Source organism: Phycodurus eques, chromosome 7, assembly GCF_024500275.1.
Source record: "Phycodurus eques isolate BA_2022a chromosome 7, UOR_Pequ_1.1, whole genome shotgun sequence".
NCBI classification, from domain to species: Eukaryota; Metazoa; Chordata; class Actinopteri; order Syngnathiformes; family Syngnathidae; genus Phycodurus; species Phycodurus eques.
The window spans coordinates 30101103-30119042 of record NC_084531.1 but is presented as its reverse complement, the minus strand read 5'-3'; the positions used below and the strand labels follow the sequence as shown (position 1 = coordinate 30119042).

The window sequence follows — 17940 nt, the reverse complement described above, 5'->3', positions numbered from 1 at the left end:
TTTATTTTCATTGTCGCTGTGACAGTGACCAAGAATTACGAATCTAGTCTATTCTAGTCTAAATTGCAATCACTGGAAAATAATATCAATGGATATTTATATGATCATATCCATTTTCTGAGCCGCTTCTCCTCACGCGGGTCGCGGGCGTGCCGGAGCCTATCCCAGCTATCATCGGGCAGGAGGCGGGGTACACCCCGAACCGGTCGCCAGCCAATCGCAGGGCATATGATAATATCAATATCAATAAATAATAATCAAATAATGAATAACCAAAGTCAGCCAGTTGATGTCGGGTATCATGGAAAACCGGTTCAAGGACGAGTTGGCCAGGTGACAATACGGTTTATTCTGTTCATAAACAAAACAATGAATAACTTACGATCTTGACTTTCGACGTCAGAAAAGCGGATAAACATCAAAGAGAGTCTCCATGCATGGATTAAAAGTGCGGGCATCATTTGACACGCCAGGAAAGTCAGCGTTCACGCGTGAACGAATCCCAGCGGAATCGCCGCACAAATCCTGCCCGAAAGACGCTGATGAAGTAATCTCACTTCATCTCCAACAGGAAGTGTTGTTTCCGCCTCAGTCATGCTTCTAGCAAGCCGCCTGGTCCACTTTGCGTTTGGGAAGTGTCCCTCCTGATGGGTCTGGTGTGCGCCCCGTTTGGAACCCTACCACTTCACTTGGTACCTCAATGGATGGGGCCAAATCTGGCCTTACTTTGGTACCCCATCACAACATCTCACAACAGAAACACAAAAGCGTGGCAGCCTAACCCTGCCTTGGAACCCAAATATGAAATTCCAACCCTCTCTGGAAACCCTTACCATAAATGAAACCCTGGCTTAATTGAAACCCTCATTTTAAACCGCCATGCTACTTTAGCAATGTGACAAGAGTCTGCTTGGAATGGCCGCTTCAACCTGAGTACAACGCAGTAAGAAGTTTGAAAATGAGATAATGGGACATGTCAAAACTACTACTGCTTGCCTGAAAAAGTCGACTTCGATAGAGCAAATGGAACGTTATCCGTAAGAAGAGCAGTGGAATATGTTATGTACTTTAGTAACCAATTGTTTTTTGTCCATTTATTTGCTATGGACGATTTTAGAGGCCGCCCATTCCATGTTTTTGAGGCAATTTCACAAAGATGGCAGCCACTTGTCGCCTTGCTACTACTTTGTAACCGCAACCCTGGCTTGAAACCCTCACGTAAAAGCACGTTTTCTTCTCCAGTCTAGCGTCACTTCCTGCCGGCGAGTATGCTCATCTGCAGACATTCCTCCTTGAGCGCCACCAGTTCCGTCTCGTATCCGCTTGCCTGGCTTCGGCCCACGTAGACGCACGGCTGGTTCTTGGCCGCCGGAGGCGTTTCCAAGGTAACGGATGCCGCGTTGAGCACGTCGGCCTGCGACGGCGAAGAAGCGGAACCCCTGCGGCACGTCGGCGATAGCAGCGCAGAGAGAGCGCGGCCCACGTCGTGCCTCGCGCCCTCGTTAACGAAGCAGTACAAAATGGGGTCGGCGACACAGTTGAGGCTGGTGAGCGCCAGCGAGACGTGGTAGGCGGCGAACAGGCGTTCCTCCGAACCGCAGGCGCACGGCTTCCTGAGAAACATCACGCTCCGCACCAGGAGAAGGACGTGGTACGGGCCGAAGCACAACAACACGATCAGAATCAAACTCAGCGCCAGCCGCTGGATCTTGGCCTTCTCCTGCCGCTCGGTGGAGACGTTGCAGCGCACGGCGGCCAGGATGCCGCGGTAAGCCACCAACATGGCGGTCCACGGAGCCAGGAAGCCCAGGAAGATCCGATACAGGTTCATGCCCGCCACCCAGTCCTGCATGGGGTATTTCTCGAAGCAGAAAGTGTGGTTGAAGCGGCCCTGGAAGAGCTCGTCGTGGAAGAGCGGCGCAGAGTTGGCCACGATCTCGATCAGCCACACTGTGGCGCTCACCAAGATGGCTGCACGGGGCACGAAAAGACAGGCAGTCACTAACTGGAGCCGGCCCAAAACCTTTGTCCCCCTTCGGCATACATTAGAGGTGCGATACAATATCGCGATACTCTGGCAACAGTAACAAGAGTATCACCATACGACAAATGCGAGCGACATCTGATGTTGCCGTATCGATACTGGACCATGAGTGGTAACGATATCAATAAATGGTCACACCCTCCTACAATATCGCGATGCATAATTGGCCAGTATCGATATTGATATTGATATTGGCATATTGCTACTGTACGGTGAATCATGTGTGAACCGAGATATCCCAATACATGGCGATTTTGATATTTGGTACGTGAATATGCTGTATCGCGATGTTGATATTGTGTGCCACCCTTCAGTGTACATAAGGAGTTGGGCTACAATACTGTGCCATTGATAATACTAATATACTAATATTGTATGATTACACATAACGATGACGCATCATAACAGATATTGGCATACCAGTACTGTAAAACAGAGCTAATGATATCATGCCATCGCTACGCTGTATTGTCAAAACAATATACGGTATTGTATTGTGATATGAATATTTCGCCCCAGACTTCAGTGTACATTAGAGATCGGATACGATATTACGTTGCCAACGATAATGCCAATATCACTATAATGCAACATATCTGATTTTGGCCTAGCATAGGGAACATTATCATGATATTAGTAGCCTGTATCGTGATATTTTGCCCCACCCTTCAGTGTGCATTAGGGTCAGGATGAAAAATCAAGATACTTTGGAAACAAAGAGCTAATATCACGATACAGAGATGAAACATGATATCTGATGTTGGCATGTCAATACTATAGCAGGAGAAGGAACGATATCGATATACTGTATCACGACGACACCATTCAGTGTACATTAGGGGTGCGATATAAAATCACGACACTTTGCCAACGGTAACGCTGATATCACAATAAAGTGACGATGCAATACACCTGAAGTGGGTAGAGCATTGGCATACCGTGAGATGGAACAATATGGAAGTACTGATGGGACGTACCTGTCTTGACGCGTCGCACCTTGACAAACCTGAGCGGGTAGGCCACCGCCAGGTATCGGTCCAGCGAGATGCAGCAGAGGAAGGCTATGCTGACGTAGATGTTGGTGTAGAAGATGAAGCCGAAGAGTTTGCAGCTCTCCTGGCCGTGGATCCAGTCGTCGCGCTGCAGGAAGTAGTCGATCCACAGCGGCAGCGTGCCGATGTACAGCAGGTCCGCCACGGACAGGTTGATCAGGTACACGCCCAGCTCGTTGTGTTGCCGCACCTGGATGCGGGAGAAGGTGACACGAAATCAAGATGAAAAAGACGCCTTGGGAATGCATCACTGAGGCGACGCGACATCTGTTCCTAAGAGTGGAGTGAAGTGAAAGAGAGAAGTGACTTGGATAGATTGGAATCGTTCTTTCCATGGATGGTGATGAGGGATGGGAGGTCGCTCGCCAGGTGGACCAACTAACGGCTTTTGTTTGCTTACGTTCAAACTGCGCTTCCTGCGGCCAACGCGAGTGATGTCCGCAAGCTGCGAAGACACTCGCGGCATCCCGCTGCTCTCGTGCTAGCGGGTGCTGGGGACTTCAATCATGTTCCTCTCGCTCGTCTGCGAACATTACGACTGTCTCAAGACGCAGACGGGGAGAGTTTCAGTGTCACCGAGTTTTTTATTTTTTTATTTTAAAAATGTCTCCACACCCTAGCAGAATTTATATGAAGGAAAATACGACTGAATGGGGACAAGCTCTTTATTTCCTCGATTGCTATGTTTTGTCTTCTAGTTCAGTTTGAATCACATAAATAAAAACAACATTTTTAAAGGATTTCCATATTTGACATTCATCTTACAAATTCTGAAAGGGGATGCAAACTTATGAGCACAACAGTATGTACAGCAACTTATTTTAGCTGTTGTTGTTTTTAAAGGACTCTATAAATAAAGTTAAACTGATGGCTATTTTTCTTTTAGGATTTAACTGAACGACTAAAAATAATCCATCCAGTCAAAAACAAAAGCCCAAAAGGTTGAAACTATTTGCTGCCTGTTTCTCAAATAAACTCATCAGCCATTTGTATGGAATCCTTGCTCGTGTGTGTTTTCGTGGGTGACTTTGACTTTGACTTTGTGCTTAGAGCAGCCACTAGTGGCCCGGCGTGCACGCCGCACGCAGCGAGAGAGCCTTTTCTCGACTTTGTAGCTGCTCACCTGCAAGTAGGCGGCCCACAAGGCCAAGCAGTTGGTGGGCAGGCCCAGCACCATGACGATGATGTAGAGCGTGGGCTGGAAGAACTGATCCACCTTGCTTTCCACATTACAGAAGGAGACGTTGCACATTGTCCTGAGTGTGTTTGCGTGCGTGTTAAGTCAGTCTCAGCTCTGCGGCTTCCTGCTCGTCCGCCATTTTAACAACAACCCGGCCTCCTCCTCCTCCTCCTCCTCCTCCTCCTCCCAGCCGGCCCGAGCCGAGGCGTCCTTTCCGCGGCCTGTCATGGCTCCCGATTCCCGTCCGAGGGCCCGAAATGTATCATCGTCCGCCGCCTCTGCCACGCCGCTTGTCAGGGCGGCGCGTCTGATTGGAGGAGGCGGCGAAGGAGGGTCGAATGGAGGTGAAATGGAAGCCGCCTTATCGACGCCGGACCAGGCCTCGCGGGGCCTGACCGTACCTCATCAATCTTTTAGAGATTAGTGCTCTTGATGTGTGTGTGCGCGTGCTCCTGCGTGTCTGAAGTCGTCGTCGATGCTCTCGCAAGAAGACGCCTGATGGCTTGACGCGCCTTCTTTGTTCGCCACCTACAACACAAACATGATTCATAATTCTATTAGAATTACATTTCAGGCAGCAGGACTGGACAAACTTTTGTGCTTAAGGGTCACATTTTGATTTTTAAAGACTTCCACGTGATTCCGAGAGGAAGTCAATAAAAAGGTAATGTGTATACAAACATGTACAATTGTTTATTTTAATTATAAAACAATAATTATCATTAAGTGTTATTTATAATCAATGTGATTATAAGTAACTTACCTATTATTTAATGAGCTAAATCAAATATGTTAAATCCATATTTATTGCATTCATACATTTTCCCCTAAAATTGGTAATGAACATACTTCTTAATTAGTTGTTGGCTCAGTTATGTCATGAAATAATACAATTGTTTCATGGTGAATAATACAAATATTACTATAATGAAAAGGTTTATTTTATTTTGTATTTGTATGAGTAATTTAATATTCCAAATATTTACAAGAAAAATATGAATTTAAAAACATAATGAATAATAATAGCCGTGTTGTGTATGTTTACATTGTGCAGAAAAGCATGCATAAAAAAAATGAGACACAATCACAAGAATAAATACACAACACATACCAAATGCCATACTGTCTAACATGTATATTTTATAATGAGTCAAATCAAATACCGTACTTTTATTCACCAGTTAAAATATAAAAATAAACATCTGTTTTTTTTAATCTTATGAGTAAAATACCAAATTAACACAAACATTAAAAACACATCTTTACACAAAACCTTGCTTATGAATTCCATCAGTGAATTTTCGTGAAAAGCTTTATTCTTTTTTTGGGGTCCCTTTTCCATGCAATTTGTGCATCACGTGTTCTGTGAATATAAACACAGTCGCATGGCGTCCGTGTCACAATGTAAAATCTCCCAAATCCCACAAAGCTCTTGAATGTCAACTGTGGCACGTGGACCTGCAGTGGGAATCAAGCCTTCCATTTGATCTTCGCTGAGTCGCTGGGAAGAAGCAGGAAGGATGGATCGTACCATCGATTTTATGATTCATTTAGCCAGGAGTGCTTATCCAAAGAGCCTAAACGAAACTCGAACGCGAGCGTGCGCATGTTGTTGTGTGTTTATAGTGGAGTCGCACATCAGCCTGTACAGTTTTGTTTGCTAAAACCCGGCAGCGTCAGAGCAGTCAAGCAAACAAACGCTCAGTCTGGCGTCAGGAGTTTTCGCTGTCACAGAGCTAAACTAACAACCCAAGGGGCCGCAGACTCGTTGCTTTTATTCTTAGAATTCTTTTGTGTCATGTTTCCAACAAGTGTGACATCATTTGATCTTTTAATGAATGCTAACATTTGTAGTGTATTCTTTTAAAAGGGGACGTATTATGAAAGAATACAAACGTAGGATGTCTGGAGTGCCAGAAAATCACACAAGTAAATGTTTAGTTTTCTGCCCATTTCTGAAAATATGTAAAAAAAAAGAAAAAACTACTTTAATGTAACGGACTATCGGCTACGTCGGATGACCCCTATTTGTCCATTATTCCACTGTATGTGGATGACACATGGGTTAAACTCAGAAGCTAAGAGGTACACCCCTTCACCGGCACTCAGAGAATGATAATCAAGCCCAGCCGTGAGAACGTCAAAGACAAGTTGCCTTTTTTGGACTGCGGCGTCCACATTGGAGACGACAGGGGCCTCCCCACACACTGACCAACGCTTACTTTTCCACCTCGACCACCCAACTGGAACACGAACTGGGCGTTATCAGAACCCTTCCAACACAGAGCTGATAAGGTTCCCTCTAGCCCACAGGCCAAAGAGAAAGAACCCATGAGGGAGCCCCTCAGAACCTGTGGTTACCTTTGCTGGTTGTTTGTGAACGTTAGTTTCAGAAGGCACAAGAGCAAAGTGGATGAGAAAGAAGAGCGAGACAGAAGCAACAGCACTGTCATTCCTTATGTATCAGGTCTGTCTGAGACATGCGCTCAAAACAAAACATTCCAGTACACTTCAAACCCGGTAAGACCCTGAGACAAAGGCTGGTACGTCCCAAAGACCGGACACCCCGTACCCAGAAAAACAATCGGGTGTATGCAGTCTGGTGCAGTGAGCAATGCACCGATGACGTATCATACATCCACCGAGCAGATGCAAATCACGACACAGACGGACCAACTACCTCGGGTCAAGACTCGACTGTCTACCTACACCTCCGAGACGAACGCTACTCTTTCGAGGACAGAAAAGAAAACACGACGGAGTCAGACCAAATAAAAGTGGACTGTTCAGCGGAAGGAGAACAAACAAAAGTGAAAGACCCCTGGGACCCGCTTGAAACTTTGAGAAATTGCACGTCTCCGCATGACAAGAACGTCGGCCGCCGGGCTGGGTCTCCCGTCGAAGAACTCCAGAGAGGCCTTCAAGGATCAAGCATGTTAGCAATGTGCGATCTATAAATAGACACGGGCAGACCCAGGTGCTCAGAGCCAAACAAAGACGGGAAGTCCAGCGCAATTGCACAACTGCGATAGGAAGTGAAACCTGACGGTCTCGCTCACTTTTAACACGAAGAACCTGACCCGCATTTGGCCCATTGACACAGGCGGACCGCATCGATTTAGCTCAGCACTAAGTGGGCCACGGAAGGCCTCCGAGGAAATGAAAAGTCTCGGCAACGATGTCGCTATCGGCGATACCGGCTTCACTTTTACTTGACTCTGTAACTAATTGTAAAGTATTTTATATCCATGTTAGTAATACCGGTGTCTGTTTTGTTTGTATTGGTAAGGATTTGTAAAGTATGACTATCGCTGACGCCAGCCTCTACAGTATTTTACTTGTATCAGGAAGGAAATGTAAACCATCTGTATCATATTTGGTATCAATATCCAAATGTAAAGTGTCTGTATCAATTGCAGTATTAGATGAATATCGTTATTGGCGATTCCGCACTTGCGTTTGGAAGGACATTTCAAGTATCCATATCAACGAATATCAGGATGGGCATTTTACTTGTATCGATAAGGAGATACTGTATAAGTGTTGGTAAAAACGATATAAATGCGTAGTCAATCAGGGCAAAGCACGGAGTCAGCTGACCTCACGTGTTAAGGTGCTTTGCGTAGGACGCACAAATGTTTGCGGCGCTCTCCGTCCAATTGTTTCAGTTTGAGTCTTTTTCCCATTTCATCGTGCGCGCCCACACCAATTACGTGCCCGCACGCAAACACCCAGCAACACCATTTTGCCTTACCAGCAATAGCTCGCTTCGGAGGCAACTCCGCTGTAAACATGGAAGCGTGTGTGTTTCGATTGAGGTACGACTTTGACCACACACACATTTCTTTCCTGCCTTCCTGCTGGCCCGCTTAAATCCTTGCAAAAGCATTTGTGGAATTTCAGGTGCGGTGCCAGACGGGGAAATTCAAACACGGTGACATCGGTAAACTGCTCCAGCGCGTCACTTCCTGTGCGGAAGACCAAACTCTCGGCACAAAGCCAGTCACCAAACAAATCGTCTACATATTAGGAACAGTCTTTATTGAGCTTCTGAGGAATTAAAGGCCTTTTTCTCTGGGACATAACATGCTTGGAAACGCGGCAATGTTGTTTGCGAGCGCCTGCATCCTGGTGGAAATGTTCGTGTTGAAGGTCACTTAAACTCACTCAGTAGCGCCCCCTGGAAAATCTGCTTTCACTGATCAAGACAAAATCGGGTGGACACGTTTATCATAGCAGAATGCGCGAAAAGGTCTCAAGGACCCGTGCCCGAAATTGTACAAGAAGTCGGCGGTTTTGGTTCGCAGTAACCATTTTGGGTTAGCAGACAAGAACAGTCCAGTTGCCTCCATTCAACCATTGCGGACTCTGACGAGGAAGTTCGCCCAAATGGGGCCCCCAACCGGAAGCGGGTATACTGAACACGTCCCAGACAGACTTTTGGCCTGTGCCGTCTGATGTCACGTCAAAGTTTGATTCGGCGGATTTACCATCGGAAAAGCTTACGTGATCTTTGTATCGGATCTCGGTGGAGACGAAGTACCCAGTGAAGTGTTCTTCAGCGTGCAGCTTGTCAATTGCGGATGCTCGTTTCACGCTCATGCTAAGCGTGTGTGTGAGATGATGATGATGATGATGATATCTAGAGGGTCATTTCATTTCGTGCGCAGCATCTAATTTGTCGCCGGACAAGACCAGCCTGCTTCCTAATACACGCTATGTACACGCACACACGCACACTTGCGAGTTAAAGCCAATAAACATGAGCGGGGCTTGGCGAAAAGCCGCACCTCAAACAAAGGAGGTGAACCTGAATGGAAGGTTACACAATGTTTTCATACACAACATGAGGAGAAATGTGAGCCCTTTCACACAAAACCTCGTGCGAGCGAGAGCACAAGAAGAACCCAGTCGACTCGAATCCTCTCGTCTGTGGTCCTTGTGTTGCAGTGACACAATAGGACGCGGTACAACGGTGTTCAGCTCGCGTGCGTTTGTCAGCGTGCTTCCTGTCTCCTTTCCTGTGTTCTGACTTTTCGTCTGATTGCTTGCCCGTGTTGTGGTTGAGTCTGACGAGAGACACGCGGACACTTTTTTTTTTTTTTTTTTTTTCCTTCCCTCTCTGCCTTCCTGCCGCAGCGCATTACAAATGTGCGATCACGCCAACTCAACCGAAGTGACTTCAAAAGCGATATGATCATCGTCGGCATCGGTTTGACCGACAGTCAGTCAATTGATTATGCCGGCGTTCATTTTGTCGTGCATTCTACAAACACAAATTCAGGCTACAAGCGGTGATAAAAGTCTACTCTGTCCTGTTATTCATGGCAAATCTTCCAATTGATCATCAAATGTAGACGCCGCATCAGATGGCATAGGCGAGAAAAAGCTTGGCCGATTGGCATCGCCCATCTTGGGGCTTGTTTGGGCGACGTACAGAAGAGGCGCTGGAATTTCCACCAAAATGGATGCATTTGAACCATAATGGCTATGTCATATTAACGTATTATGGAACTGTAGCAAACTGTGCAGTTTGTCGTCCATGTATTTGCATTTGCATTTGTTTTGTTTTGTTTTGTTTTCCTCCGTTGTCTGCGGCCAGATGGGCATCGGTTCTCAATTTGCTTTCCTGGATAGATGAAGGTTAAATACATGAATAAAATAAGTATACCTGCTTCTGATCGCTGGTCATCTCAGCAAATTCCCGAGTATAGTAGGAACTTGTCAAAGTTTCTTTGACCTTTTCACGTTGGCTTATTACTAAACTGCAGAATTAAAACAATTACACATTAGTTTCCTCTTTTATGGTGAGGCATCAAACTTTTCTGCCGTGCTCCACCCAAACCTAAAAACCAAAACTCTCATGTTTCACAATTGAGTGTCATCCATCTGTCTAGTACTGCATATTTGCTTGAAATCTGCTAACAGTCAGACAAAATCTCGAGGAGGAGTTTGTCTTCGCAGGACGCTAAAATGCTTCCAAGAAAAATGGCGGACTTCCTTTTTCTTTTCACGCTCGGCTTCCCGAGACTTTTTGTGGGTCAACTCGTGCTCGATATGTTCACCAAATTTCATGTATTTAAGTCAAACAGGCTTTGGGGGATGAATTGTTCCCAAAAACAAATCATGCGCTGACATACACGATATTGGCAAACGTATTGGCTCAGCTGCCTTGACTCAGATATGAATTCAAGCGGCATCCCATGATTCATCCATCGGGTTGAATTTGACATCGGTCCACCCTCTGCCGCTAGAACAGCTTCAACTCTTCTGGGAAGGCTTTCCACAAGGTTTAGGAGAGTGTTTATGGGCATTTATGACCCTTTTTCCACAAGCGCATTTGTGAGGTTGCGTGTTAGATGTTGGATGAGAAGGCCCGGCTCTCAGTCCCTCCGCTCTAATTCATCCAAAAGTGTTCTGTAGGGTTGAGGTCGGGATCGCGCTGGCCGGTCAAGTTCACCACATCGAACTCCGTCATCCGTGTTTTTACGAACCTTGATTTGCGCACCGATGCACAGTCACGTTGGAAGAGGAAGGGCCCGTTCTCAGCACAGGTCCCACAAAGTTGGACATGTCCAAAATATTCGCCCCTGAGCTCCGGCGAAAGGAACTCTGAATGTTTCAGCGTACCAAGAGATTTTGGACAGCCCCCTTCCTGTTCCAACATGTCTGTGCACCAGTGCACAAAGCAAGGTCTATAAAGACGTGAATGAGAGAATTCGGTGCGGATAAACTTGACTGGCCGCAACCCGACAGAACACCTGCGGGTTGATTTCGAGTGAACAGTGAGCCGGGCCTTGTCGGCGTGTGACCTCACAAATGCGCTTCTGGAAGAACGGGAAAAGAAGTTCCAATAAACTCACACCCAAACCTTGTTGAAAGCCTTCCCGCAAGAGTTGAAGCTCTTACAGCTGCAAAGGGTCGATCGCCATCATATTATAAACCATATGGACATCGGATGGGATATCACTTCAAATCATAAATGAGTCAAGGCAGGTGAGAAAATACCTTTGGCAATATAGCGTAGAGTGTATTACGACTTTGGTGTTTTATGGCAATCAAACTTAGCCTCTATGATTTGCACAAACTCAGACGAAAACTTCAATTCCTCACAAATTGCTGTCGTCTATCTGTCTAGTATACATGCTTGAAATTTAGTAGCAATCAGGCTAAATCTCTAGGGCAACTTTGTGTCGGGGAGTCTTGCCTGGAAATAGCCAAAATAGCTCCTGTTCCATTTCGGGCATGGGTCCTTGAGACTTTTTTTTGCGGATTTGCTCATGATAGACACAATGGCCAAATTTCAGTTAAGCTGTCTTCAGGGGCTGAATTTCCCAGGCTGAGAAAGGTTCCCTGTGGGATGCCACCGACAATAATATCCAGTACATTTTATTGAAGCCAGACTTACGAATCATTTAAAATGTAAGTTTTCATGTGACTTAAAGCAAAACAAGATGAGTTTCCAAACATCCCCGCCTGCTGGATACATTTGTACCCGCTATAAATAAACCCCATTTTTTTCCCATCAAGCCGCTCATTAAAGTTTCATTGAATCACCATGAATGCTTTTCAAACAACACGAGAAAAACATCAGCAGTCAGGAATTTCCCGATACCGGATTTCCCCTATCGCGGGACTCACGAAGGCTTGATGCCTAATTTGTAATCGTCCCACAACTGCACGGTTCGAATTCGGAGGTTATTTCAATCGTACGTTCAAATCAGTGAGCGTGGATTCACGAAGACCACCTAACTCTCCTCGACTTGAAAGCAAACCATTAACCTCTCACGCGAGTTCACATTCAATAAAGAAGAATTCATATTGATGTCTTATCGCCACGACAACAAAGCAGTTGGACAATTGGCTCAATGTCATTGACAGACGCTCGTGTGAAAGAGAAGAAATGTGACTTACGGAGCGCGTTAACATAACTGGACTTGAAAGCGACAACACGCCGTTCACGAACAGGAACTAGCAGCTTTCCTCGCCCGGATGTAAAAACGAGGAAGTAACAGCCGCTGTTGAGCAAAGAGTAACGGTTTAGAGCGGCTCCCCTCGAACAAGAAGGAACGTTTCGACGGAGAGAAAATACACGACGTAGCGAGATTCCACTAAGGGGAAGCGACGTCGCTCCTCGAACAGGAAGTAACGATTCTCTGTCGCTCAAATAAAGTACAGGAAGTAAAGTCTCTCCTCGGGCAGGATGTACCCGTCACAACTGGCACATCACCGAAAAGGAAGTAACAACTGTGACGACTCGCCCGGAACAGGAAGCAGCAACTGCGGCGACTCTCCTCAGACCGAAAGCACGAGCTGTCGTCGAGCGGGAAGTACAGGAAGTCGCGGCTGTCCTGTGCCGGGAGGTGCCCACCCACGATCAACGCCAGGTGGCGCTGTTTTTGGGGATCAGTCAGCGCGATGTGATGCGGCGCGGAGGGAACGGACGGAACGGGACACGAGTGGTGAGGCGGGCGGGCGGCGCTACCGCTACTGCTTAAGTTTGTGTTACGGGTTCCGGCACAAGCGTGGCTGTGGAGCATCATCATCATCATCATCATCATCACTCAACCCCAGAAGCTCTTAAGTATCCATCGTCTGCTCGTCTTCGGTATCGCTCGCCCTGCAAAACATCAATGGCGTCTCCCGTCTGCGACTCGACAGTCGGCGACGTGGCAGCCGTTCTGCGTGTGCGTTCCTCGCAACGTTTGAGCATGCTCCAAACACACAAGCAAGCAGTACATAAAGTACATGGTGACACGCAGCGGGTAGCCATCATGCCGCGCTTGACCATTTCGCGGTTCCGATCGTGTTTCCCTCCTGTTCTGCTGCGTCATCACACACACAAAAAGAAGACCGGAAAAATGCTCGGCGGTGGCGGAAATCACTTCGAGGTCACGCGTGGGCCTCATGGGTTGCCAAGAAACCTTTCGGGGGCGTTGGCGAGCTCAACCTTAGGTTGGCTTCTTTCAAATGTACTTTTTTATTCCGCTATCTTCTTCAATAATTGGTTGATGAATTTATCGTTAATCATAAAGGTATTACTGATATTAAAACAAACATATGCACACTAACTTTTCATTTTGAATTTGTTTCTTAACTGCTTTTGTCCAATCACCGATGAGACGTGACGCCGTAACATCTGCCCAACTCGGGCCTTCGTCAAGTTGGAAGGAATTGGGAACGCTTGGAAATAGCAGTCAGTGTGAGCACAAACAGAGACAGACCAAAATAAAAATACTCATACAAATGCCAGGAAAAGCCTACTAGGACATCTGAACTTTGAAATCATTGATCTTGATCTCTGGCATCTGAACAAGGGTGTGTATACTTTTTAGAACCCCCTGTATCTCCTCTCATCAAGCCGCCATGCTGTTTGTCTCGTCTCGAGTGTTCTAGTTGCAAAACAGATCTGGCGAGGCGTGCGTGCGTGCGTGCGTGCGCGCGCGCGCGTGCGTCCGGCGTGGAAGTCGCAGCTCCAATTTCTCGGAACATCTTTTCCGACCGCGGAGACGCTTCTCCTCCATTTGTACGCTGCAGACGCTTTCACGTGTGAGCGCTTCACATTTTCAAGCTTCACTCCTTTGCCATTAAAAAGAAAAAAAAAAGGTCAATCGAAGGAATCCGCTATTGCCATCGCAAAACTGTTGAATGTCGTACAGGTCGCGCAGTGCACGGGCCTTGGACTTGGCTCACTTCTAAAAGCCCATTCGTAGAGTTACTGCTCATATCTTAGGACTGACATTTTAAAAGTAATTTGTTCATCACAAAACGTCTCAATTCTACTCATTACGTGATACTTTAACTTTTAACAAAGACAGAATGACATTCATGTATTTGTTCTCTTTTTTTTTTACTTTTATTATTAGAACTTCTTAACCAACACATGGATGGTCAAAACAACACTTTTCCTAAGCTAATCCTCTTCACAGGCAATTCACTTTTTTCAATCAAGCGTCAACTTCTTTGGATTTGACCACGACATATCCACGCACGCGTCCATTTTCAACGCGGCTTATCCCGGTTAGGGTCGCGGCTGACTTCGGGCGACGCCCCGAGCCGGTCGCAGCGCACATATAGACGCGGGCGACCGTTCGCACCGTCACTGACTGGGAACTGAACCGGCGCCGCCCGCGCCGAAGTCAGGCCAGTGGACCGCTACACCGTCAGCGACTACCGCGACATACATCTAAAAGAACTAAAGCCGGCCAATGAGGTGACACTTCCCTACAAACCAAAGTAACAACAAGAGGAGTAATACATGCTGACCGCCCACCTCGCGCAAATAAGAGGAGCACATTTTGTTCTTTGCCGTATCGTCCGTGAAGAAGAAAAGACGACGTTGACAGGCGACCGTGTCGAGTTGAGGACAAAGACGAGCGGCGAAGACGGGAAAAATGCGGAAAGCGGGAATTCTGGAGGAGGAACTGAGGACTCATTGTTGATTGTCGGGAACGTCGGCAAACATTCGCCATTACCAGACATGCGTGCGCGCGCGGGCGCACACGCGCTCTTGCCATTGTCTTCTGTGCGTGTTGCACGACTGTCATCTATACACGACAGCATAAGTGCGACAGGCGACGTACTATATAGTCGTAAGGTCGTGTGTGCACTATATACGTTTCAAATGAACTTATTGAAGGAGGGAGGGAGGGAGGAAGGAAGACAAGAAGGATGTTAAAAAAGGATGGTAGGAAGAATGGAAGGAAGGAAGCCTGGAAAGGAGGATGGTAAAAGGAATAACTTTGCAGATCAACACACACACACACACAAGCCGCTCGCGAGAGCCGAACCTTGGCTTGAAACCGACCGCCGAGCGACGAACCCCAACCCGGCCGGGTTCCTCCCTCCGTTTGGCCCACCCTGTACTGGACTATATTGCCGCTGTTGGGTGCCGTCCTCATGTCCAAATATGGTCAATATCGGTTTATTTACAAATCAATACTTATGGTTATTGACTGAAGATCCAGATCCACTTTCAAACAACAGCCAGCACGATCGTGCAGAAACAGCCGCATTCCCCGCAAAGTTTGACGCCCGTGATATCACATCGAAGGCAACAGGTAAGCTGAGCTGCATTTAGGTTTGCTGGATGCACAGAAGAGCCTTTGGTGATGTGTCATTGCGCCACGCAGCTTAATAAATGAAGCGCTGCCTTCATGAGCGGATTTGCACTTTGTTTTGTCTTGATGGGCTTTAAATGTGTTTTTCCTTCCCAGAAAGCGAACAAAACGACCGAATGAACTCCAATGCGGTGGCAGAAGCAGAGTCTCTGCAAAAGCGCTGCGCATCTGTGTCGCGCGGAGCCCGAGGCTAGCTACAAGTCGCGGAGGTATTTGGACTGCGCTCAATTTGGGTTCCAGCTTGTTTGTGCTCATCCTCTTCGACTTCTGACACCGACAACAAACTTTTGTGTTTGTTGTGTGGACAGGTTTTCTTGTTTGTTTTTTTTTTTTTTTTTTTTTTTTTTAAACGCACACAACCGGTCTAATCCGAGTCGCAACACCGAACCGGTTTGTGTGCCACAAGTCCAGCAAATACAATCATTAAATACTGATTCGCCTTGACCAAACACGTTACAGACAGATTAGAAACCTTGTATAATCTGTGTTTGTTTGTTTGTTTGTTTGTTTGTTTGTTTGTGTGCGTTAAAACACCAGGAAAAATCCATCCATCCATTTGTGTCTGCTTATCCTGGGGAGAGATTGATAGAAAGCAGCAAAGTGCATAACACGGCGTAACAAAAATAGGCCATTTAGAATACGGAATCTTTTCAGAAAAAAGTATGTGGAGATGCAGGATTGGAAAGTACGACAGATGGACATGGGAAGGGTCCATTCGACATGAATAAATAGATGCAAAATATGAAAAAGTTCACGTGAGCAGCAGCGGCAGCGTAATACAGTTCGGCTGGATAAAAAGATCGACTAAATTCGTACTCACATTCAATTTTGTTGTCCGCCTCCAATCAAACGGCAAGCGCAAAAGTAAAGCGTTCAAATCCAGCATCGATTTCGAATCAGAAGAAATGAAGACGTTCGATTGCTATTTGGCGCCGGTCAAGTGGAAAGAATGAAGGGTGGCGTGCTCAAGAGTCAACGTGAGCTGAGAGGTGATGACCGCCTGCACGCTCGCACCGGACAGAAAGGGAAAAAGGGGAGGAGGGAGGAGGGTTAGGAGGGAGGGACACGCAGAGGACGAGGGCGAGGGTGAGGGTGACTGAATGAGGGAGGCGTAAAACAGCTGCGACATGACTTCCTGTTCCAAATGCAACCTCCTTTAGATTCTCCTCATGCTACACACACAAGCACATGCAAACACGCACATTTTCTAATGTTTTTTTTCAAACCAGGCCACATTTTGCCAACAAGCGGGGATAAACCGACAATAAATGTTTTCGGGGTCGGTCCCCCCTCCCCCCAAATTTACGAAAAAACGTTTGGTTTTGTTTTTGTTTTTAATGAAGAAAAAAAAAAAAAAAAGCAAATTGGTGACTGCGCGGGTGCCGAACGGCGAGTGCGCGGGGATCCACTGTATAAACGGGGGCGCGCGTGACTTTTTAGTCCGTCAATCATTTGCTCAAGCACACCTCGTGCTCGCGAATCTCGTGGGGACACAAATGGAGACCGTTGTACTTTCTTGGTGGGGTTATGTCACACCGGCTAGCAACAAGAGAAAAAGAAGGAATTGGACGGCGCTCGACTTGAAATCGAAGTTAAACATCCACAACGGTGGCGCGAGTCCATATTGGCGGGCTTGGAATGAACGGTGACGTCACCGTTCTCACGGGGTCATCGGGTCAGTTGATCACCTCAGATTTTTCGGATCGATTGTACCTTCTCAAAAACACATCAAACTGGGAACATCGTGCGTAACGCGCAGCGCGAACGAGGCGGCCGCAGGCGAGCGGGACGAAGAGACCCGCTTGTATTGGCTGTCGAAGAAGTGCGTCTGGATGCTTTTGTCCATGTCGTGTACCAATGCTTGTTTTATTGTTGAAGGGTTTAAAAAAATAAATGTCCTCATGCTATATTTGTTAAAACTGACACGAGTAAAATCGGTGGGGGGAAAAAAAAAATATATATTTTTTTTTGTTTTAAATCAGCACTCTCGAGCCCCATCTTGTGCCTCTCATGATGAGTTTAAGAAACCACCACGTCCGAGAAAAACAACCAATCAGAGACAGAAGGCTTGACCTTTGAGGTGTCAATCCTTTTCTGCGCATGTCGCAGGCGCACTCAGCGGGCGGAGTCCCCTCGCCCTCCTACTGACCTGTTGTTGACCAAATATACCCAGCGCCCAAAAACTGCCCGGCCCTCGTTTGCCAACGACTGGGCACGAGACTGGCAATCAGAAGGGCGGCGGGAACTCTTCATGAAGCGAGGCTCCATTCAAATCTTGCTAGCGGTTTTAGGACTGCAAACGGCCCCTTAGCGCATAGCCACATCTGTCTCCCTCTAGTGCAACTTACAGTTACTGCAGTGTCAATATTCACAATTCACAAAGTGTTTTTCTTTCATTGTTCCTCTTTCGTAGCTCATCAACGGTCTCAAAATGCCTTCATTTTTACACTGTTTTACATTTTGGTCTCCACTCCAAAAATTGACTCGGGGGGGAATGAAATGCAAAGTAGTTTCATATTCAACTTCTCAATATTGTACATAAAC

The 17940-nt window shown here is 46.7% G+C and overlaps 1 protein-coding gene across 3 annotated transcripts; it reads right to left on the bottom strand.

Annotated features, from left to right (window-relative positions):
• Positions 1-330: 330 nt before the first annotated feature.
• On the bottom strand, positions 331-16418 carry gpr4 (G protein-coupled receptor 4). Of its 3 annotated transcripts, none has more exons than XM_061682587.1 (4): positions 16217-16418; positions 4220-4804; positions 3022-3286; positions 331-1971 (listed from the first exon to the last, which is right to left on the bottom strand). In XM_061682587.1, exons 2-4 carry the CDS (start codon positions 4346-4348, stop codon positions 1250-1252), a joined length of 1116 nt encoding a protein of 371 aa, XP_061538571.1. In that variant the 5' UTR covers positions 4349-4804; positions 16217-16418; the 3' UTR covers positions 331-1249. The 3 variants fall into 3 exon arrangements, with proteins under 3 accessions (XP_061538571.1, XP_061538572.1, XP_061538573.1); XM_061682588.1 differs by lacking the exon at positions 16217-16418 and adding an exon at positions 12191-12463; XM_061682589.1 differs by lacking the exon at positions 16217-16418 and adding an exon at positions 8783-9344.
• Positions 16419-17940: the final 1522 nt, after the last annotated feature.